Source organism: Ipomoea nil, unplaced genomic scaffold (genome assembly GCF_001879475.1).
Source record: "Ipomoea nil cultivar Tokyo-kokei standard unplaced genomic scaffold, Asagao_1.1 scaffold3054, whole genome shotgun sequence".
Taxonomy (NCBI): Eukaryota; Viridiplantae; Streptophyta; class Magnoliopsida; order Solanales; family Convolvulaceae; genus Ipomoea; species Ipomoea nil.
Window position 1 is genome coordinate 682,732 of NW_017619482.1, and position 23,427 is coordinate 706,158.

At 39.8% G+C, this 23,427-nt stretch overlaps 1 protein-coding gene across 2 annotated transcripts; it reads left to right on the forward strand.

Annotated features, from left to right (window-relative positions):
* Positions 1 to 18,628: 18,628 nt before the first annotated feature.
* On the forward strand, positions 18,629 to 23,224 carry LOC109163947 (UMP-CMP kinase 3-like). 2 transcript variants are annotated; one of them, XM_019312680.1, is made up of 10 exons: positions 18,629 to 18,787; positions 19,730 to 19,825; positions 20,313 to 20,367; positions 20,610 to 20,727; positions 21,007 to 21,163; positions 21,286 to 21,366; positions 21,482 to 21,589; positions 21,689 to 21,760; positions 22,179 to 22,232; positions 22,979 to 23,224. In XM_019312680.1, the coding sequence occupies exons 2-9, from the start codon at positions 19,796 to 19,798 to the stop codon at positions 22,179 to 22,181; spliced, it is 624 nt and encodes a 207-aa protein (XP_019168225.1). In that variant the 5' UTR covers positions 18,629 to 18,787; positions 19,730 to 19,795; the 3' UTR covers positions 22,182 to 22,232; positions 22,979 to 23,224. The 2 variants fall into 2 exon arrangements, with proteins under 2 accessions (XP_019168225.1, XP_019168226.1); XM_019312681.1 differs by having other exon boundaries at positions 19,778 to 19,825.
* The last annotated feature ends 203 nt before the right edge of the window (positions 23,225 to 23,427 follow it).

Consider the following 23,427-nt stretch of genomic DNA (forward strand, 5'->3'; position numbering starts at 1 on the left):
GGAGTCGCCTTGACTGAGGGACTCGGCGAGTATTGAGAGAAACGACGGGGCACTGACCCTAAACTGTTTCTAAGACAGAAAAAGCCTAATGGGTCGCCTCGACCGAGGGACTCGGCAAGAAAAGATAGGAAACAAGGGCCCAGACCCTTAGACGTTTCCGAGAAAAAGCCTACAGGAGTCGCCTCGACTGAGGGACTCGGCGAGTATTGAGAGAAACAACGGGGCACTGACCCTAAACTGTTTCCAAGACAGAAAAAGCCTAGTGGGTCGCCTCGACCGAGGGACTCGGCAAGAAAAGATAGGAAACAAGGGCCCAGACCCTTAGACGTTTCCGAGAAAAAGCCTACAGGAGTCGCCTCGACTGAGGGACTCGGCGAGTATTGAGAGAAACGACGGGGCACTGACCCTAAACTATTTCTAAGACAGAAAAAGCCTAATGGGTCGCCTCGACCGAGGGACTCGGCAAGAAAAGATAGGAAAAAAGGGCCCAGACCCTTAGACGTTTCCGAGAAAAAGCCTACAGGAGTCGCCTCGACTGAGGGACTCGGCGAGTATTGAGAGAAACGACGGGGCACTGACCCTAAACTGTTTCTAAGACAGAAAAAGCCTAATGGGTCGCCTCGACCGAGGGACTCGGCATGAAAAGATAGGAAACAAGGGCCCAGACCCTTAGACGTTTCCGAGAAAAAACCTACAGGAGTCGCCTCGACTGAGGGACTCGGCGAGTATTGAGAGAAACGACGGGGCACTGACCCTAAACTGTTTCTAAGACAGAAAAAGCCTAATGGGTCGCCTCGACCGAGGGACTCGGCAAGAAAAGATAGGAAACAAGGGCCCAGACCCTTAGACGTTTCCGAGAAAAAGCCTACAGGAGTCGCCTCGACTGAGGGACTCGGCGAGTATTGAGAGAAACAACGGGGCACTGACCCTAAACTGTTTCTGAGATAGAAAAAGCCTAATGGGTCGCCTTGACCGAGGGACTCGGCAAGAAAAGACAGGAAACAAGGGCCTGGACCCTTAGTCGTGCCTGCGGAAAAGCCTTGAAGAGTCGCCTTGACAGAAGGACTCGGTGAGCAGTTAAAAGAGACTAGGTTAAAGGACGAAGCGTCGAGCTCAAGATAATACGAAAAGGAAGAGAAAAGGGGAATTTCATTAAAAAAGGCCCGAGAAGGAGGCCAGCCTTTACAAAAAGGGGGCTATCCCCAAACAGAACAGCCCTAAACTACGGGGGAGGGGGTGTCAACATCAATCCCTTCGACTTGGGCCCCTGCCGTTGGTCCAGTCAGGGGAACAGAAGAAGGGTCCTCGGCCTGAAGAGAGGACTCGGTGAGCTCAGGAGGTGTTGCTAAAGGAAGAGTCGCCGGATCAGAGGCTGCCGGAAGAGCTGCCGGGTCTCCAGTCGCCGATTGTCCTTCAGTCGCCGGAAGAGCATCTATCACGGGCTTGAGGCCCCAGCTCTCGGGAGTGAAAGAGGAGTCGCGGACCAGCAAGGCAGAATGGATCTCTGTCTGTGCCTCGCGAAAGCCGAGGCGATAGTCGCGTTCGCCCAAGTCCAGGAGGAACTCGTCACCATCCGGCGTCGACAGCCACTCCTTAGCAATCTCTTTTTGGCGAGCCTCTATCGCCGCCTTCACCTCCGCCTCGAAGGCAGCCGACTTCTTGTACTCCTCGACAGAGGTCGCAGCAATCGTCGCCACCTTGTCTCGCTCCTCCTCCCACTGGCGAGTAACCCTCAGCATCTCGGAGTTGTGCACCTCCACCACCTTGAGGTGCTTCGCCTGCTCTTCCAAAAAGGCCTCCTCCGTCTGACGCAGCTTGTTGGCCATAGACCGCATGTTGGTCAAATAGTTCTGCGGCCGCTTACTCATCTCCATCTGAAAGGTGAGGTTCTGCGAAACAGACACGAGTCAGGTAATGAAAGGAAAGGACGAAGGGAAGGTCAAGTGGGAAACACTTACGCGGTACGATTGGCGCAGTGAGGCCTCGAGGATATACCCGTCCCTCAGAGCATGAGTCGCCTCCACGTCCTTAGGTAGAAGGACGTTAGCACACCACTTACGGACAGAAGAAGTGCCCATCCAGATCTGGGCATCCTCCTCTACCTCATGGCACAGCCGGATCCTTTTTGGAGCCGACTCGTCAGTTTGAACAGCCGGGCGCTTAGAACCGGAGCTCTCTGTCTGAGGAGGAGGTGGCTGTCGAGTGGGCGACACCACTGGCGACGGAGTCAGATCCACCACGTTTTGGGGAGGAGGAGGAGTCGGCCTGGGAGCCGGAGACGGTAGAGAAGAAGAAGCAGTAGCAGTGCCGGAAGAGCGTTGGATCAGCCGACGCCTCATCTTTTCGGCTCTGTCTGCCATCTCGGGAGTCGGTTCAAACGCCTCGTCGGAGCTGGAGGAGTCGGAGTCGTATGGACCTGTAAAAAGGAAAGAGAAAGCATGAGGTGTTCCGAGTCGGAATATGGCGAGATAGGAAAAGAATGAGGGGTAACGAAGACTACCTACGGTGGCCGCACCCTCCGGTAGCAAGCCACGCTTAGCCATGGCCCGGACTCGGGACCAGTACTTGACGGAGTACGGCCCGAAGCCCTTCAAGAACTCGCCGCCCAAGACCGCATCGTTGGAAGGAACGGCACGTCGAGGACAAGGCTTGAACAGAGCGGCCGGCCACAGGGTCGGAAAACTGAAAGAAGAAAGGGCAGGGCGGACGAAGAAATAAAGGAGCTTCCAATCCTTGATGGAATCGGACAGCCCCTCGAAAAGCTGTCGCCCCGGGCGAGCGGCGACTTGAACGAAGCCCGGCGAGTGCGAGCCGACCTTGTTTACGGTAAAAAGATACCGGAACAGGTCGAGGTCCGGCTCGCACAACTACCAGTGGCAGAGATTGATGAAGCAAGTGAGGAGTCGGTGAGAATTGGGCACTAATTGGCCCGGAACCAAGTTATAATGGCAATAAAAAAGAGAGAGAAAAGGACATGGAGGAACTCGGAAGCCAAAGACAACCGAGTGCAGACGAATACCGACACAACCCTCGGGTGGGTCGTAAATTTGCCGGCCCTCCGGGGCAAGGACTATGGCCGAGGGCCCAAGAAGATACTGGGTCATCTCCAGATCCGCCGCTGTAGCGACGGACGGCGGCCCGGAGGGACGGACGATTGGATCGAACTTGCCCCGCGGCCGTATAACGCCACCCGGCAGAGCCGCCACCGTCGTTAGAGGAGCGGGGCTCAGCGGAGTAACCGCCCCCGAAGAAGAGGGGGTCGGAGGAAGAGAAGATGTCGATGGAACGTCCGAGGGAAGTTCCGTACGACGGAGGGAAGACGTCAATGGAACGTCCGCCGGAAGTTCCATACGACGAGGGGGAGAAGAGGAAGACGAAGAAGGAGAAGAAGAAGAGGGAGAGGTCGCCTCGGTGTTGTCAACCGAGTAACAACGAGAAGAAGAAGAATGCGAGGAAGAAGACATTACCTAGGTCAGGAAGGAAATTGGAGGAGGAACAGAGTGGCCGGAGAAGCTCGAAGTTAAAACCGAAAAGGAAGACTGGAGAAGAGAGTGGGAAGAGAGACAAAGTGGCTATTTGAAGGGTAGGAATTTCAAAGGGCGGCCACGTGTCACCTTCTCGTTGGAGGGGCTGGAGGTGACGAGACGTGAAGGGACGCCGCATTTAATGCCTCAAAAGGCGAGGCGACGGTTCAGGCCTAGGGTTAGCCCACAGACGGCGCGTCTGCCCTAGGCTAGGGTCGAACGTCGCGTGACCCGGCCTGCTAAGCCGGAAGCCCGTAGTGGGCCATGGCCTCTGGGCCCACGAGATACGAGCTGGAAGCTTCTAGAAGCAACCCGGTAGAACCCGGCTCGTCATATGATATCGGCCGAGCTCACGAAGAAATTCCGATCGCGGGGTCGGCGGTCAGACTCGGCGACTCCCTCGGCAGGAGGATCTCGCCATAGCAAGACTAGGGGTCCGTCTCATGGATCCGAGGTCGGGCGACAAAATAGTAAGGAATTGCGAGGTCGGATAGAAAAGCACACTATTTATTCAAATCAGTACGAAGATTACAAGGCCTAGGACTCGGCCGGTACAAACTACAAGAGAAAAACAGAGTCATGGCTTGGCTTCCTTCTCTGTCGACGAGTGGGCAGCTGGAGGACCCTCTAGGAAGTATTGGGGGCGGAATGGTAGAGGACTCGGCTCAGGCTCTGGCATCTCGTCCAGATACACGGCCGGCTTCCCATCGTCAATCATTTGTAAAGGCCTCTCCAGAGCGCTCGGCGACATGGCAACGCCAAAAAGCGGAGGAACCTCCCACACCTCTTCCTCCTCGGGAGCAGGATTCCCGACCTCCGGTCCGGGATCCTCCACCGCAGCCTCCATCTCCACATCGATAGACTCCCTACACATCAGGTCCAGCATGTCCGGAGGCACCACGATGGGGTCGGAAGCCGAGTCGCCCACCAGACAACCTCCGTTAGCCAGCCTTTTCTGCCCCAACTGCTCCAGTCGGGCATGCTCCTTGTTGCGAATGGACCAGCGGCGATCACCATCTCTGTAACTCATAGCGCCGTGCTTTCGCAAAATGAAGAGTGTTGCGATTTGCATCAACTGCGAAGGGTCTTTATATAGCCCAGTAAAGGCGAATATCTAGGCGGTAATTACGGAGGAGACTGGCATAACTGAGCCGGATTGGACGGATGACGAGAATCTTTGTCAGAGATTAGTTCCATCAGATCCGCCCGGGAAAAGCAAGATTCGCACGCCAACACAGAAAAGATTGGATTTACCCGAGCTATGGGGAATCTTGCAGACGTCAGACTGAAAAGAACCTGACGATGTGACCGACTCCTTGACCAGTCATCCGAATGGATACGCAACAAAACACGACAAAACACAAGGCAAGACGAAAAGTAGCGCTTTTATTATTATTATGGAAAAGGAGGGTACAAGCAGCAAGGAGCTTATTACAAATAATGAATATGAGAATGCTCCTAAAAAAGATTCCTCCGAGCTATGACCGACCCCGGTGCATAAGGTCACTCGCCAGGCGAGGAAAAGTCGCCCCCACAGAATCCCCCCGATGGTCCAGGGGGAGAGGGGCAGAACGAGTCCCAGAAAGCTGGCATGAGCGGCGGCGGAATGGGTTCCTCATCATCCGGATACGCCTCCTGGTAGCGGGCGTAATCCTCGTCATCCATAAGGCCCGTGACCGGCCCGTCCAGGTCATCCAGCGGGATGGAGAAAGTCATTTTGAAAGTCAATTGTTCAGGGACGGCCACCTCCACAAAGGATCCATCTTGAGAAGTCACCCTGGCGGTTGCTGGAGTCGGCGGACGAAGCAAAGGCGGCACGACTTCTCGCTGAGGTGGGGTCGGCGGCCGAGAAGCTGAGGAGGTGGCACCAGCAGGAGATCTCCGGGGAGCCGGACGAGAAGCTTTTTTCTTGCTTTCCCTCTCAGGTCGAGTCCGCTTAGAAGGCAGTGGACGCCGAGGAGACCCGAAGTCAATTCGCTTCCCTTTCAAGGGAGAGTGACCCATGATGAACTCGTGAAGAAAAGAGAGAAGGAAGGAGGCCATTTATAGGTGCCAAGCCTAGATGAAAGAATCTCAACGGCTCCGCGAGATCCGGAGAGGATGGCTGATGATCTGGACATTACAAGGGGCTATTCAGGGCACGGATACGGTAATTAAAGGAGACGAGCGGTTGCTACTTTTCCAAACCCAGGTTGAAGGACCGGGTATGGAAAAGTGAGGGACTAGTTGATGGGGTAAGGACCCCGGCCCAAGAGATAGGGGCCCAAAGAAAATAGAAGTGGGCCAGCATCGAGAGGAGCCCAAAGAGCAGTCAAGTCGAGTCCAGGAGTCGGCCGAGGCCCAAGCCCAGGAAAGGACCCGGCTCGAGGAGAGCCGTTGAGGGCATTAAAGGGGTTCCTTTAATAGAGAGCCATTGAAGCATTAAAGACAGGACCCGGTCGGGCTGTTACAAGCCTAGGAGAGCCGTTGGTCGACCGAGTAATAGCGTCTAACGGCTCCATACCTGGATTAGCCTTGAAATCGGCCATTAAGGGCCTTCAAGTCGGCAGAGGAGGAGCCACTATATAAAGGCTCCTCCATTCTTGTAAAAAGGGAGACACTGGGGACACCCGGAAGAGGAAAGAATAACAAAGAATTTCTGAGCACTCTCATTATCTCTGAGTTAGACATAAATATTATTGAGAGGTGTATCCTCCGACCAAAAGGTTGTGTTGGACCTCCTTGGGCCCAAAAACCCTAAAACCATCAGAAGTATTTGGGTATTTCATTTGAGTTTTTTTTTAAAAAATATTCTTTTGATGTTATGACTTATGAATTGTCATTATGCCATTTATTTGGATGTGTTATTTGATAAAATGTTGAAAACAGCCTCATTAAAATTGTCAAATTGCAAGTCTGCTACTGTTTTTTTCGCGACCGCCTAGCGCCGCCTAGATTCCGCCTAGGCGCCGACTAGGCCGCTTAGGCGCTAGGCGCTGCCCGGGCGCCCGACTAGTGCCCAGCGCCTACTGCAACCATGTTTAAAATAGAATTATATTGTTGACGGAATTGGTTTTCACTCATCAAAACTAGTGGTGATATTTTAATTTGTATAATCACTAATTCTTTTTTGTTTATTGCACCATTGTATCAATTGCCAATATAAATTATATCATAATTTTGCACTATGATATAATGAGAACTGAATGGTCTGAATGTATCCAGAAATTCTGACCTGGAACTTGATTGAAACCTTTTGCTACTAACTTGGATTTTTGCCTCTTAATAGTGTCATCAGCCTTTATTTTCGTGCAAAACACTCATTTACACCCAATAATATTCATACCTGTGGTGGAAGGAACTAGGGACCAAGTCTGATTCTGTAGTAAAGCATTAAATTCTTGGTTCATAGCTTCACGCCACTCAGGATACTTAACAGTTTGAGTGTAACATGTAGGTTCCGTATGACAAACCCGAGCAGCCAGAGCCGTAGGAGGAGCCTGGGATTTACTGCGAGTCGCCATGGAGTGAGTGCGGACGGTTGGTCTCGTCGACTTGCCACGCGGACGTCGTGCAGTTTCTACAAGTTCGGTCGAGGATGACGTAGGCTACACGAATCAACTTGCACGGGCTCGTCTGCCAACACGGGCTCTAGCGGCAGTCTGGATGCACGGAATCCGATGCAGCATTGATGACGTCATGGTGAAGAATAGATTCCGCCCAGGGATTAGTATGAGTAGGTGGTGTTGCCTGCAAGGAAGATTTAGTAGCAAAAGGAAGTACTTCTTCATCAAATCTGACATGCATGCATGTGTAAATCTTATTAGTCTATAAGTCCATGCACCTATACCCCTAAAGGAATCAGGATAACCTAGGAAGACACAAGGAGATGACCTGTACGACATTTTGTGACGATTGTACGGTCTTAAATGAGGATAACACAGACAACGAAAGACACAAAAGAATGAATAAGAGGGAGTAGATTTATGCAGCATGAGATGAGGACCGGAGTTATTTAATACAGAGGATGTCATTCTGTTAATTAAATAAACAGCAGTCTCAAAAGCAAAATTCTAGAATTTTAAAGAGACAGAGGCATGAGTTAAGAGTGCTAGACCAGTTTCAATAATATGTCTGTGTTTACGTTCAACACGGCCATTCTGCTCATGTGTATATGCACATGATTGCCTATGTTGAATTCCTAACTGAACAAAGGAGGCATGCAATTTTTTGTATTCACCAGCTAGATCAGACTGATTGGATTTTATTTTTTGATTGAAGGACCTTTCAACAAGAACACAAAACTTATCAAATATGACATAGAGACCAGACTTTAATTTCATAGGGAACAACCACGTGTAACAAGAATAATCATTTACAAAGATTACAAAGTAACGATAACCATTTGTAGATAATATAAGAGCTGGACCCCTAATGTCTGTGTATATTAAATCAAGAACATTTAAATTAGAAGACACAACGTGTGGCAAGGGAAAACGGGTAAACTTACCCAATTGACATGCATTACATAAACTATTATTACAACGAATAATAGTACTAGTCCCACTAACCGAACAAGACTGAAGAATACAACTAAGGACACGATGATGAGGATGACCTAAACGATTGTGCCAAACTGATGCAAAAGCACGAGCGAAAAGAAACGCTAAGGGAGATGAACTTAGCCACGGTAGCGTGTATAGCCCTAGAGCTATTGCCCCGAAGCAGAATTTCCTTGATATTGATATCTTTTCACAAAAAAAAAAAAAAAAAAGGGGTGAAACTCAAAGAATACTTTATTATCTGATGCAAAACGTTGAACAGATAATAAAGAGGTAGACAGACCAAGAACATGCAATATATCAGACATCGTAAAAGACCTAGAAGGGGTATCAAAAGTAGCATGGCCGACACGACTAATAGACATGCACATACCATCACTGACACGTAAAGTGTCATTACCAGTGTACTTCTCCGATGTAGAAAGGGCAGCTATGTCTGGAGTTGCATGATTTGTGGCTCCAGTGTCCGGAAACCAAGTATGAGATTTTGATGAGGTGTTAGCACCAAAACCATCTTGAAACACCAAATTAGTCTGAGGATCCGGAGCCCCTAAATAACGTTGAATACAAGTGGCTTCCGTGTGATTAAAACCTTTACATATTTGACACTGATCATCATAACGCCAAAAACAATTGGTTCCCGTGTGACCGAAACTTTTACAAAGAGTAAATTTCAATTTTGGTCCACTGACTATTGAACTGTGTTAATTGCAACACTTGACTTTCAAAAATGTTAATTTAGTACCTTGACTATGCAATTCTTATCAATTTTGGTCACGCCGGTCAAATTACCGGCCAAATGTGATCGGAAAATCTTAAATCAACAATTGAACTGAATTGGAAGGGGCAAATTCGTTTTTTCGTGTTCAGTCTGATTTGGGAAAGCGACTGTTGACCAAAATTCCGGTGCTCCCCCGGCCGCTACTACTGCCACTGTCTCTTGAGCTGCCGGTGGCCAATATCTTTGATTTCTTGTCGCCTTTGTTGAGACCCAGAAGCGCTCTTCTCCTTTTGCGGCTCTAAATCCCGCAGGGCACAGGCATTGCATAGCGAATGATCATGACCTAGGTCTGGGCCTTTGTCGCCTTTGTTGAGACCCAGAAGCGCTCTTCTCCTTTTGCGGCTCTAAATCCCGCAGGGCGCAGGCATTGCATAGCGAATGATCATGACCTAGGTCTGGGCCTCCATTTTCTTGCATTTCTCAATGATGCACGACATTTCTTACTGGAAGGTTCATTTTTACTCCCTCTGTCCCGAAATATATGTCTTACTTGGTTTTTGGCACGCACTTTAAGGCAAGTAAAGAAGTTGAGTCCCTTTCCATTTATGCCCTTGTACTCCCTGGCAATGTGAATACTTTACAACAAAACATTTTTTCTTCCTTCATCATCGCATTTTACAACTTTACTACTCTGTATATTTATTCATCTCATTTGCAAATAATTCATCATCTTTCTTCAGCAAATACTCCATAATTTCTATGTCTTCTATTCTTCTTTATACACCCAGTATCATTAAAAAACACAGAAACTTGTTTCTTCTAAAAATTATGGGATCTACATTTGACTATAAGAACGATAAAAATAAAAAAATAAAATAAAATAAAATAAAATAAAATAAAAAAATAAAAAAACCAAGAAAGCTAAGAGAAGTAAATATTAAAAATGTTTTTTTTTTTTTTTGAAACCCCTGATGGAAATGAAGAGAACTGGGAAGAAAAATGTACAATATGTTCTTCATTTCTTCTATGCTTGCGAAGTGGAAATGAAGAAACCCAGAATCTTCTATGTTTGCGAAGTGAAAAATGAGAATCTAGTGCCAGAGGATAACACAGAAGAAAATTGTGGTACTTGAGAATCTAATCCAAGTTGAGCGCATTATTTTGCAATCTACTCTCAATAAAATGAAGAAACCCAGGATTTCATCTCTGATCTTCTATGTTAGTGAAGTGAAAATAAACAAACCCAGGAAGAGAAATATCGATATATGTTCTTTCACTTTCTTCTAATCTGACACAAAGTTTGAGGAATTTGAGTGGATGACAGTTGTTTGCTTTAATAAGTAACAGTACCCTACGGAGTGGTTGTAGTTTAAGGTAAAAGGGTAAAATAGGAAAATTAGAAATGTAGTGATGTTTATTTTTGGAAAGTGGACAATATTTTGGGACGGATGAAAAAGGAAAGTAAGACAGATAAAATGGGACGGATGGAGTATTTTATTTTATTAAGGTTCATTTTTATTTTATTTTATTTTATGACGTTCAACTTGTTTCAATTCTTACTGCAATTTGATAGAATAATTCCAAAAGGGATTGGAAACCTCCGGAAGGGATTGGGTTCCTTTCTTTGGCCGGAAACATGTAGCTCGTCGGAGAAGAAAGGAAACAAAGGTAAAATGTGACCGAACATAATATGAAATGACGACTTTGTCCCTTCCATTTAAGATTAATTGTTGACTTAAGATTTTTCGGTCATATTTGACCGGTAATTTGGCCGGCATGACCAAAATTGATAAGAATTGCATAGTTAAAGTACTAAATTAACATTTTTGAAAGTAAGTGTTGCAATTAACACAAGTTCAATAGTTTGGTGGACCAAAATTGAAACTTACTCTTTTACAAATTTAAGAGTGATCATCATAGCGCTGAAAACAATTAGCTCCTGTGTGACCGAAACCATCACAAATTTGACACCGAACTTTTAAAGTCAAGTCCGCCACGCTGCTGACCATGAAAAATTTTAGATCCACCACCTTGCTCACTTTAGAAATTGTTTGGTGAATTTCCGTTTGGCGGCTTCGCGTTCTTGGGTGGTGGCTGGAATTAATTTGTCCTCGGCGGTTTCAAATTCCTCTTGCACAAGTAAAGCAGCAAACCACAATAATTATCATAATCATCCAGCGGAACGATGTTTGGATTCAACGAATTCCTTGCGCAAGACAGCAAACCACAATTATCATAATCATCCAGCGGAACGATGTTTGGATTCAATGAATTCCGGATTTGCAAAGTCGTCGCCGTGAGACCAGAATTCCCAGATTTGCTATATCTTCATAATGTCCAGATTCATCATAATATCACAAATTCATAAGTGTTTTTTTTTTTTTTTTGAAAATTTTAGAGATGGCAATATTAATTATCGTGAATTCTGATATCAGATGAGAAATAAATGAATTGTATTGAATTATATGATTACAAAGAGTATAGACTGAGAATATATACAAAGAAGAATCACATAATAACTGGGTTAAGAAATCATAAACTGACTCAAATAAATAGAGTCCTAGTAAATATAACTGAGAGACTATAAAATGTCATATTCCTGGCATATTTTTAAATCATAATGTTTACAATTTCAATTAGGTTGACTTTGATACTTAGCCCTTTTTTAAAAAAATAAATAAATCTGGTTATGCCTGCAACTTAAAAATAATGTTTCAAAATGATTAGTGATATAAGTAGTAAAAAAAAAAAAAAAAAAAGAAGAGAGAGACTCTTTACCATATATTTTAAATATGGATGAATTTTTTTTAAGTGACGAAATAGTTTTGGAAATAATTATAATATGAGTTAATTATTAAAATAGTCTCTTGACTATTGCGAAATTACTGATTTTGTCATCGATTATCATTTTTATTCAATTGAGTCTTTTTAACTATGTAAACTTTACTCACATTAGTCGTCTGTTAATAATACCGTGAAATCTCAGTGCGTTTTGAGGATAATGATGTAATTTCACATGTTTCCTTACCCAAATTAGTCCTCTGACTATGTAAAAGTATCCAAAATGGTACATCCTTATAAAATTGGGCGGAGAATAGTCAAAGAGCGGAGAGAAAGAATGGAGAACAAGAATGCTATGGCGACGATGACCATGGACGCCGGCAGGAAAACGTTGAACAAGGCTCCTGAGGTTCTTTAATTTGTTTCTCTAGTAAAGAGTTTTATATTTTTAAGAAAATGAGTAGATCAGGTTAGGGTGGCTGGATTATATTTTGTGGTTATTTGTTTTTAAGTTGATTCTGTGTTTTTATGTTTTTTCCTGCGTTTATATATACACAGCTCTCCTTTGATCTTATGGAGTCTTGGATTGAAAGGAATCAAGAAGTCAGCGAGTTCAGGAAGAATGGAGAATCCATGTTGAACTTTGTTGTGTCTTGCTCAATTTTAATTTGATGGTGGTGGAGAACGTTGATCAAAAGACCATGCTGGGGTGCACTTATCTAACTACTGTTGCAATGTTGCATGGTTTGGCGTTGTTTAATAGAGAGGAGGAACAAAACTACCCGCGCGGGTTTAGCTCAATGATTTAGTGGGCAGTATTTAGGGTAAGAGACTAAGGTTCGAACTTGTGGGCAGATTCCTCGTAGGCACGGGCATTTGGCCCTGCCTACTAACCCATTGAATCACCGTGATTTACATCCTTCCACATGCTCTGTCAGGTCGGTCGGAGTGTGGGGCCCTTAGGGTGGGGGATTCAGCCTTTTGGGGTAAGAGGGCCCTGCCTACTAACCCATTGAGTCACCATGATTTACATCCTCCCACATGCTCTATCAGGTAGGTCGGAGTGTGGGGCCCTTAGGGTTGAGGATTTATCCTTTTGGGGTAAGAGGAAGAAAACTTGTAGAATGCCAATTTTGTCCTCAATTTTGACGTTCAACAAACATAAAATTTAACAAAAGACTAAATTGGATGAATATTACATAGTTGAGGACTAAATCGTGTAAGAAGGATAGTCAACAACCAAATTGATAATTACGATATAGTATTTTAATTATAGTATTTTAAAAATCTTTACCACAAGGAAGCAAAGGTGCTAAACTTTGATTGTTCTTTAAGCGCCATATTGCTTCACTATTAAGTTGTTTATTCATCTTTCAGGACGTTTTAAAAACTTTTTTCCCTCTAATTCACACTTATGAATTACGTGTTAGGATGGTTAGCTTAAATTATATGATAGTATTAATTTTTAAATTATGTATCATACCAAATAAAAATCTACTATATACTAATAAGAGCCCAAGAGAGTTAGGCCTATAATGGGTAGAAAAAATGGCGGTCACAGATTTTAATCAAATGAATGGCTCAGATTGATTGAAAGATTGATCAGATTTAAATTTTACACTAAAATTTCCTATAATACTCACACACCATTACTAATTCCGTTAAAATTTTAAGAATTGCCGTTAGTTCACCGTTAACTTACTCATTGATTTCAATAGAAAAAGGTCTTAGGTTCGAACCTCATCCCAATCAAAGTTGGCATAATTAGTACTCTATTTTACTCTTATTAAATTATATAAATAATAATTTAGTAGTTACAACAAAAAATAATACATATGCATTTCTTTAATTTATAATTATGTGTCCACAATGCCTTTATTCAAAAAAAAAAATTATTCATTATCAATAAATTAAATAAGAGAAATAATTTTATTAGTTATATTGTCTTTATTTTTCTTCAATATAAAAATTCTTTATATTCAAATTTATTAATTGATTATATTCGCTACATTATCCTTACAATGTCTTTATTCAGTGAAAAAAAAATTATTAATTATCAACAAATTAATTAAAAGAAATATTTTCATTAGTTATATTGTCTTTATTTTTTCTCAAATGTAAAGTTTTTACATTCAAATTCATCAATTGATTATATTCACTACATTATCTATTATCTTTTTTGTGCACTGTTTTTCTAATTAAATATCAAAGTTATAATACAAAATAATGCTATATATTTATTTACCAAGTATTTTATATATACCATGAAAAAATTAAAAAAAAAAATTAATAAAGCGAACCATATTAACTACTTGAGAGATTTTGTGACAAAGAGAGTATTCAAATCACACAACAAATTGAAGTGAGAACTACCTCGCAATGTCCTTGTTTGACAATCAGCAGTTAGCGGTTAGCGTTAGCGGATTTGACCAGCGAATTTATTTAATTATTAACATTGGGTAGAAAAAATGACCGCCAAATTATTAAATCAAATGAATGGTTCATATTGTTCAGGTTTTAATTTTTTTTCTTTTAAGATTTTCTAATTTATCCTTAATTATATGATTATCCATTTAATTTTTCCGTTAATTCACCCTTAGTCTAATTCTAATATTAAAGTCTAATATAGAATCATAACAACACCATTAATCTAATTCTAATATTAAAGTCTTAATAGAACTTAACCACAAATCCTAATGTCGGAATCTTCTCAAACAATATTAGTATATATTTAATATTTTATGCCCTAATTTTTATTTGTTCTCCCTTATGTCCCGTATTTGGTTTCAACCATACCTATACAATTATTTTATCGACAATTATAATCAATCTTGACTATATTATCTTGCATTTGTAAACTTAGAATTACCTATTTAATCCGCACGGGCTTAGCTCAATGGTTTAGTGGGTAGTATTTGGGAGAAGAAACTAAGGTTTGAACCTCGGCGGTGGCAGTGCGAGAATTATGTCCAAAGTGGGCAGATTCCTTGTGCGTATCAGCATTTGACCCTGTCTGCTGAACCATTGAGTCACCGTGATTTACAACTTCCCACAATGCTCTGTCGGGCCGGAGTGTGGGGGGGCCCTTGGGGTTGGGGACTCAACCTTTGGGAGAAGAATTACCTATTTAAATACGCAAATTCAACCTTCAATTATCGATGCATGAACAATTTCAATATAATCCTGTCTTAATATACTTTAAAGTACTTATTTAAAAAAAAGCATTGGGCATTATCCCAATCGCGCAATGCGCGTAAAAAACTAGTATTTTGAGAAGCTATGAAATCTTTTGTATATGAGACTTAATAACAATTCTACTGGTTTCCAAAAAAAATAAATAAATAACAATTCTACTATAAATTAGTCAGAACTTAATGTAACTGTAAGACATTATATATATATATATATATATATATATATATATATATATATATTTATATATATATATATATATATATATTAATAAAAGTACAAAAGAAGAAGAAGAAAACAGCAAAACACTTGAAACAAAGGGTCAAACAAGTTGTTGAAACATAGCAAAGTGATGTTGGGTAACCGTGGGTAAAATTGAATAATAATCCCACAAAATAAGGATTATTATTTTCGGTAGAAAAATGGAAGGAAAGAAGAAGAGATAGGCTCATGTTTGGTGTAGGGTTTTTAGCATGAGTCGAGCGATTCCTTAAAACTTTGTTGCTCTACCATTTCTTATATAGGAGTAAGGAATTCAAGAGATTAGGCTTTTCCCTACGCGCAAGAGAGAGCCTCTATACTATACAATTCAAAAAACCTAAAAAGAGCTCTTGTATAAATAGTGGGGCAAATCTTCTTCCCAAACCAATGTGGGGCAAAAACTTTATTTTTTCCCTTTATTTTCCCAACTTAATGGGTCTACTTTGAGAATCAATATCTCATTCACCCATTATCCGTTTTGAGCGTACAATATATCAATCTCTTCGTCTCACTACGAAGAATCCGAATCCACTTTGACCCGACTCAATTCAGAAGTGGACCTCACTGATAATTGTACCACAAAATAGCCACTTAACATGTCATTTTATGCCATTTTAAGCTATTCTTTTCAACAAGTGAAGTATTAATCCTAAGAACATTTGGAAGAGTAAAAAGAAAAGAAAAAAAAAAAAAGAACATGTGAAGATAATTGGCAGAATGGAAATGTAAGACGTGACTAGCTACATGGACATTGTTGTTTTGATCATAAAGCAACAATAAATTAATGTTAGACAGGGGCTTTTAAACTAATTTTCCTACTGAAACTTTAAACATACATTAGTTATTTACCGTTGTTAATGATTAAGCACCATCTCTTCTATTTGCTCACCCTCAAAGAAAAAAGAATTGCACAAATCAAGGAATAAATATATAGGCTGTGTTTGGTAAAATAGTTAGTTTATAGGTTAATTTTGGTTTATTTGACTACTATTAGTTGTTTGATTTGATTTAAAAATCAATATAAGTGTTTGGTTAATTAGCTTTTTGTACTCCAAAATGCTAAAATTCAAAAAGCTACTCAAAGCGACTTTTTCAATTAGTTTTTTAAGAAAAGAAAATTATACTAAACAGCTATCAGCTAACAGCTAATTTACCAAACACCTTCTACAATCAGCTAATATTATCAACTAATTATACCCTCTAATTAACCCATTCAGCTAACAGCTAACACCCATTTATCAAACAGGGCCATAATTTTCTAAGTTTTTAAAACTATCATGTCATATTTTATTAGGGCATTTCAAACAATGTTTTCTTCTCTTTTTTTTTTTTTTTTTTTTTTTTTTTTTTTTTTTTAGATTTTTGTATATGTGATTGAGAGAGAAGAGAAAAATATGCCTTGCAATTGTGAGTTTTTTTGTAAATCCAATGTGAAAAAGAAGAATAAGTAATATTGTTGATGCATGTTTCGCATACTAGCAACGCGCTTTTAGTCTTTTCAACTTTTGCTTTTGATCGATTCCCCACCCCCCTTCCCCCTCTCTCTCACTTGTCCTGACTTCAACACCATAGGGGGAGTGGGGTTGGTAGAGGGATCGAGAAGGTCAAATCTTAACAATAACGTAGGGAAATTGGGAATGTTAAAAAACTCGGAAATATCAAAACCTAAACAGATCAACGTTGATGGCAAACATAATTGTCCGATCGTAATCGATCTGGACCGGGGGTAACACAGCAAAGGGATACCGGACCTTAGGTCAAGTCTTTCAAAATAAGTGATCGATCCGAGCATTAGATGAATTGACAAAAAAAAAAAATTGTAGTACACCAATCACACACGGTTTTAAGCACATGTGGATTCGAACTTGATCCTGTGATGGGTTAAGATGAACAAATAAAAATAATCGACCTCGAGGTCGACTGACCAGAGAAATTCAAACTAAAACTGACCACTAGGTCAAAGATATAATCCAATCACCACTGGCTCCTGAGTATTGAACGGTTATTAAACGATAAATACGGGATATTGACCCGATTACGAGATTAGGTTGATGTAGATATTAAGATTGAATGCATAGGACGAAAAATCGAATAGGATTAAGTAGATAAAGCTAAAAGTGGCAAATCGAAGGTTCAAAACGATGAAGTTTGTGTGTTCGACAGCTTTGGGGCCGAGCTCCCATGAGTCTAAGAAATAATTTTTACCTGACATAGCTTTGATTCAGGCTCCTGAATAAACGGTTTTATTACCGAGGAGAAGTTTTCTCAAGCACTTCTCCCGATCCTTTCGAAGACGGCTCGGCAGGAGCGGGCTATGTGTACGATGTCGGGCTAGACCACAACAAGGTTTTCTCAAGATGAATGTGGACACATCTATCAAGAAGGAAAATACAACAATGGGCTTTGGCTGTGTCATTCGTGATGAGGAAGAAAAATTTGTTGCTGCAAAAGAATTCTAGAAGTCTGGTATGTACACCACAAGAGAAGATGAAGCGGCTGCAATCCGGGAGGCTTTAAGTTGGATAAATGATTTACATCTTGACAGAGTGCATGTGGAAACCGACTCTCTCATAGTGGTCCAAAGTCTAAAACATATATAGTTCTAAGGAGTCATCCTTATGGATATAAAAAACCTATTGAGTAGCTTTTCTCGAATGTTTTTATCTTTCTCTAAATGATCAGTGAAGCGGGTCGATCATACGATAACTAAGCAGTCCATTTCTACGAGAGTGGTTTTATAACCCTCCTCCCTATCTTTGTAATGTATTGTCTTTGGGCTTAAGTTAATCTATGGTTTTATTAAAAAATAAAATAAAATTCTCCAAGTGGAGAAATGGAAAAAGATGGGTGTACAGTGCCGGATTGATGAGCATAGTGTAACGTGTGGGGCATTTCGCTACACCTTTTCGAGGTTTCCTACATCCTCCTAAACCTATCTTGGACTTTCCCATAGCTTCCTATAGTTGGTAGAATATTCTAGAAGCATATACATAACACTAGGGGTAGTAAAGATATATAGAATATTCTAGAACATTAGGGAATCTTCCTACTTGTGTAGATATCTTTGGAGGATTCTAGAGAGCAAATCTTAGTTGTTGGATTAAGTAGATCTCCATCATCCATTGAGGAGGTGGAATAGGTATAAATACCCTTATGGGGCTCATTGTAAACAATAAAAGGAATCCAAGCAAATTTTTGAGTTCAAGTAATCCAAGTTTTTTACAAAGCTTTTGAGTCTTTTTTTAAGCTTCTTTGTGGGATTCTTGCCTTACTTGTTTTCTTAGTCATCCATCTTTTTTAATACAAAGTGCATCGACCTGTTATATTTTTTATGTTTATTTTTTTTGGATAAAATTCATAATTGAAGATCGAAATGCCCTTGTATTTAACAAAATCTCAATGATTTTTTTTTTTTATAGAGGATCAAAATTGATAATATCATAATAATAATACTAGGACCAAAATAGAATATTATGATAAAAAGTGACTAAAAGTAAACTGCCATCTATAAAATAGAATTACCTCTTTTTCAATAATATATTTCACATGAAACTATTTTGGGAAAAATCTCCTAATCTCCGCTTAATGATTATGATGAGAGCACCAAATTGCAAAATCACGTCTTCTGCCGACGAAAAGCAGCTGAACGCGTAGAGAGAAACATTCGCGACCTCCCTATAAATAGCCATTCCTCTTATCTCTCCTTTCCCTCGCATTTCCTGTCCGCTGTACTCAACCCCTAACAAATTTCAAGCTTTACCTACCAGGTGAACAAGCTCAGATCTTGCTTTCTGCTCTATTTTTATTGCTCAACCTATCATTGCATTTGCCTGATTTTTTTTCTGATTTTTAATGCTATTGTTTTTTCTGATTTTTAATGCTATTGTTGAATTGTTTTTGAGGTTTATTTCTCGGATCTCCCTGTAAATTTTTGGATGTTTTGGCTTTGATCTGAGTGGTAATCCGGTTGATCTGGTTGAGTTTCGTTCTTTTTGAACAGATCTAAAACCGATAAATGGGAGATTGGTGCCATGCGATTTTGTATTGCTTTTATTGCTTCCTGTATTGTAAATCGGAATGGTCTTCGTATTATTGTGTGCAGTTTAAGTCTTTTATCTCCTTCAGTTTTTAGAACTAGTCAGCTATTGATCACATATGCATGTCTCATTGGTGTATTGCGTGATCACATGAAATGTTTGTTACGCCATAATGGAGTCAGATCTATCATTTGTCTGCCTCGGAAGTGATTCTAACTTTTAATGAATGTGACAAGTTCAGCTCTTCACTCTAACTTTATTTTCATTTCCCCTGCACCTTCACAGGATATTTCCATGTCTATTAAGTGGACCTCACAATCAGAATATCCTATAAAACTATTCCTTAAAAAGGTCTTTTGCACTTGCATTTTCTGTTTGCCAGTGGAATGCTTGATTGATTTGGATTGTCTAGTCATTGGCAAGCGCAGTCTTTTTGTTCAAATATCTGATCTAAATTATCCTCTTTTTTTGTTTGTTTTGTTTTTGTTTTTGTTTTTTTTGTTGTTTTTGTTTTGGATCTAATGGTATATTCATTTGTTCTCCTTTATTCTATACTTCTCACAAGCATTACCATGCTGTGTAGTTTTTATTTTTGTAGTTCAAGAATCAATAATCTTATGTGCAATTCTTGGATAATCATCATTTTTTTTTTTTTTTTTTTGTTTCCATCAGGATTGTCATTGCAGTTTAAGATCTTAGAGTAGTCAGACTATTTCTAAGACTCTTCATTTGATATTCATGGGGACTGTTGTGGATTCTGCAAACAAGGTACCTTTTATTGCATATTTCATTTTCTTTTACTTTTCATTTTTTTAAAAAAAAAAAATTACTACTCCGGATTATTTTTAAGTAAGTGTTAAACGTTATCGATATGGTCATTGAAAATTTACATTTGCTCTTGATGTTTTCATTGAGAATGAGTGCTAAGATATTTCAGTTTTTGAATCCTGAATTAGACTCTGAAGTTGAATGCTTCACTTCCAGATGACATTTTATTGAAAAGGAATTTTCATATATATCTATATATATATATATGTGTGTGTGTATGTGTGTGTGTATTGATTTTTTCACGGAGAAACTAATTCATCAGCAATTCCTTCCACCAGCATAGGGTGCTCTCTTAGGATTAACCAATGAATAATTTAGATTAGAAGACTTTTTCTGTTATTGGCTTTATTGGTTCTAAAATCAATTTGTGTGGAAATAGTGACGTGCTTACATGCAATGTTGTTTGACAAATAGAGTTTGATTGCAGGAAACAACTGGAAGCCTCCCAATTAACAAGAAGGTTAAGGTTGTCTTTGTCCTAGGTGAATACTTCAATTTCAGCATTTATTCTTCAATCATATCAAGTGAATAAGATTTTTCTTGTCATCATCAGTTTCCAAAAATGGCTGATCATGCATCTTATAGTTCCACCGATTTTATGTTATTTGGCGTTTGCACTGTTCTTGTAATTATTCACTTTTGATGGCTGTCCTTTGGTTTCTGCAATTACATTCTTGAGATATATACCTTTGCATTTAATAATTTCCATCCTTCAACTTGACAGGTGGCCCAGGAAGCGGTAAAGGCACCCAGTGTGCAAATATTGTTGAACATTTTGGGTACACCCATCTAAGTGCTGGTGATCTCCTTCGAGCAGAGATCAAGTCTGGTTCTGAAAATGGGTAATGTGCTATTATACCAATCCCTTTGGGTACTTTATTTGATATTCTGATTTTTAAATATCAATAATCTGCTATTGTTCTTCTGCTGGTCCAGTATTATGCTCATATATCTGTAGTTCTTACAGCTTATTCTATTATATGAAATGTGAAGTTTCTAGTATAGTGAAGCCTCATTACATTTTTCCATAGCTGATTTTTTTTTTTAAATTTTATTTTCCATAGCTGCATAATTCCTCGTGATTTAAAAAAAAAATTAAGAGTTTTCTCCTGCATGTATAGGACAATGATTCAGAACATGATCAAAGAGGGAAAAATTGTGCCTTCCGAGGTAACAATTGCCCTTCTCCAACGTGCAATTCAGGAAAATGGCAATGACAAATTTCTTATTGATGGGTTCCCTCGCAATGAGGAGAATCGTGCAGCTTTTGAACGTGTTGTAAGTTTCTTATGAGCGACAGTTTGATCCAGATCTTTCAAATTTTCATGTTTATCAATATTTGTTTCATTTAGATGAGCGTTCTTGTTACAATAATCACAATCACATTTGACATCTTGCAGACTGGAATTCAGCCAGATTTTGTCCTTTTCTTTGATTGTCATGAAGAAGAGATGGAGAAGCGCCTTTTGAGTCGGAACCAGGTTTGGAATACAATTTCCTTTTATTGTATGTTTTTCATCATGCTCCCATTTTAATGTCTTCAGGTTTGTTTCTGCGCTCTTCTCTTTATGACTTTCCTAATTTTTCTCTTGAAAGGGAAGAGAAGATGACAACATTGAGACAATAAGGAAGCGATTTAACGTTTACATGGAATCTAGTCTCCCGGTTATTGAATATTACAAGTCAAAGGGAAAGGTCCAGAAGGTAGTATCTTTTAGCTCATTCTTTTTAACCCCATCGACTAGCAAAGAAAAGGAAAGGAAAATAAAAACCTGTGATACAACTGGAGCTTCATATTTTCAGATTGATGCTGCCAAGCCTGTGAATGAAGTTTTCAATGCTGTTAAAGCTTTATTCACCCCATCAGGTGGAAAGGTAAATCACCATTTTCTATTGGCTTAGAGAAAGTTAATAAAATCCCCTGCTATGTATGGAAAATAATATCATCCATAAAACGGATTGTGAGGTTGCTCTAGAAGGTTTTATAGTGTTAGCAATATATTATGATTGCGTTACTAATTTACGATCAATTAACATGATACCATCAGTTTTTTTGATATGAAAATTTGGAACGAAATAATGGTTTGCTACTTGCCAGAACTGAAAATTTCTGATAACTTGTGCTTGCCTGAAGGAACCATTGGTTAAAATTATTCTCATTTTGGGTGCATAGCATTGCTTTCAGTTATCATTTGTTTTATCTTATGAATAAATTTTCGTTTTTGACATTTATGTGTTCAATAGGTCCTTATTTCTCACCTTTACCTTTGAAAGCTTTTCTTGTATGTTACAGTGAGTTCCCCAAGGGGTGTGATCCTGCCTGGACATCATGCCAGATTTGTCTGTGGTAAATGAATATCTGCATAACTGTTCAATATCATGCTTGTTCTTTTTGTTAATGCCTTGATGGATGTTTTAGAATATGGGAAATGCCATTTCTACTAAACCTTACCAATTGATTTGACTCATTACCAGTGACAACTCTTTATCTTCATTGATTGATTATAATGTCAATCATACAAGATTTGGTTTAAAAAATTAGGCTGAAATGGCATTTCTTATCAACTGTTTGGTTTATGGTTCATTTTTGTTAGGCTGTATGTGGCTTGGATTGGATTGATTCTTTGACCACCCCACCCCCCTCAAATAAAAATAGGTGCATTATGTTATTTAAGGCTTGATTATATCAATATTTGTACCGTGGGTTCAAGTTCACATGCTAAGGTGGACCCTTAATCCACTAAAAATGAGCATGTATCAAATATAATGAATTTATTAAAAATGAATTATAGTACACTGTACACATAAAATGAACTTATAGTATATTAAAAAATGAATGTGTATTAGGGTAAATATTGGAGTGCACCATGCACGATATAATTTGCCTGATTTATTTTAGTTTTTATCATATTACTTGCGGTACAATTGAAAATCATACCAACTTGTTGAATTTTAGGTATATAAATTCGGAAAGCAATTAATTGTTGGTTGTATTAATAGATTGGATTCGTAGTGATCTGTTTTCTTTACGCCCTTAAATATTGCAATTGCTATGAATTGAATGATTATTAATTTTTCTCCTGTTTTTCCCAGGGGACTACACAGGGTGCTGGAAGTTGATTTCCCCATAGATACATTACCTATGAAGAGAGATTTATAGTCAATGCAATTCTTTTTTTTTTTTTTTTTTTTTTTTTTTTTAAATTTAGATCTGTTGCAAATCAAAGTCCCTTTTGTTGCTATGTTGCTATACTCTAATAAATAAAATTCTTTGTTATTTTGAACATTGGTAACTGAATTTACTCAGGTAAGTAATAAAATTTTGGAGTTAAAAGATCATGATGTTGGGAGGATGAGAACTGATGGAATTGTATTAACTGAATTTAATTACAATGAGTACAAGAGATGGAAATATATACAATAAAGAGTCATATAGTAACTAGGAGTAGGAGATCTAGATTGACTCAAATACATAGAGTCTTTATATTCCCCCTCAAGCATATGGTACACTAGTGACTTGTAATAGCAACACGATCTATAAA

Bases quoted from the DNA above. Each gene is read 5' to 3' on its own strand.
- LOC109163947 (XM_019312680.1), top strand. From the start codon at position 19,796: ATGGGGACTGTTGTGGATTCTGCAAACAAG. The intron at 21,164-21,285 runs GTAAGTTTCTTA...GACATCTTGCAG, and splicing joins GTGCAGCTTTTGAACGTGTT to ACTGGAATTCAGCCAGATTT. The intron at 21,367-21,481 runs GTTTGGAATACA...TTCTCTTGAAAG, and splicing joins GCCTTTTGAGTCGGAACCAG to GGAAGAGAAGATGACAACAT.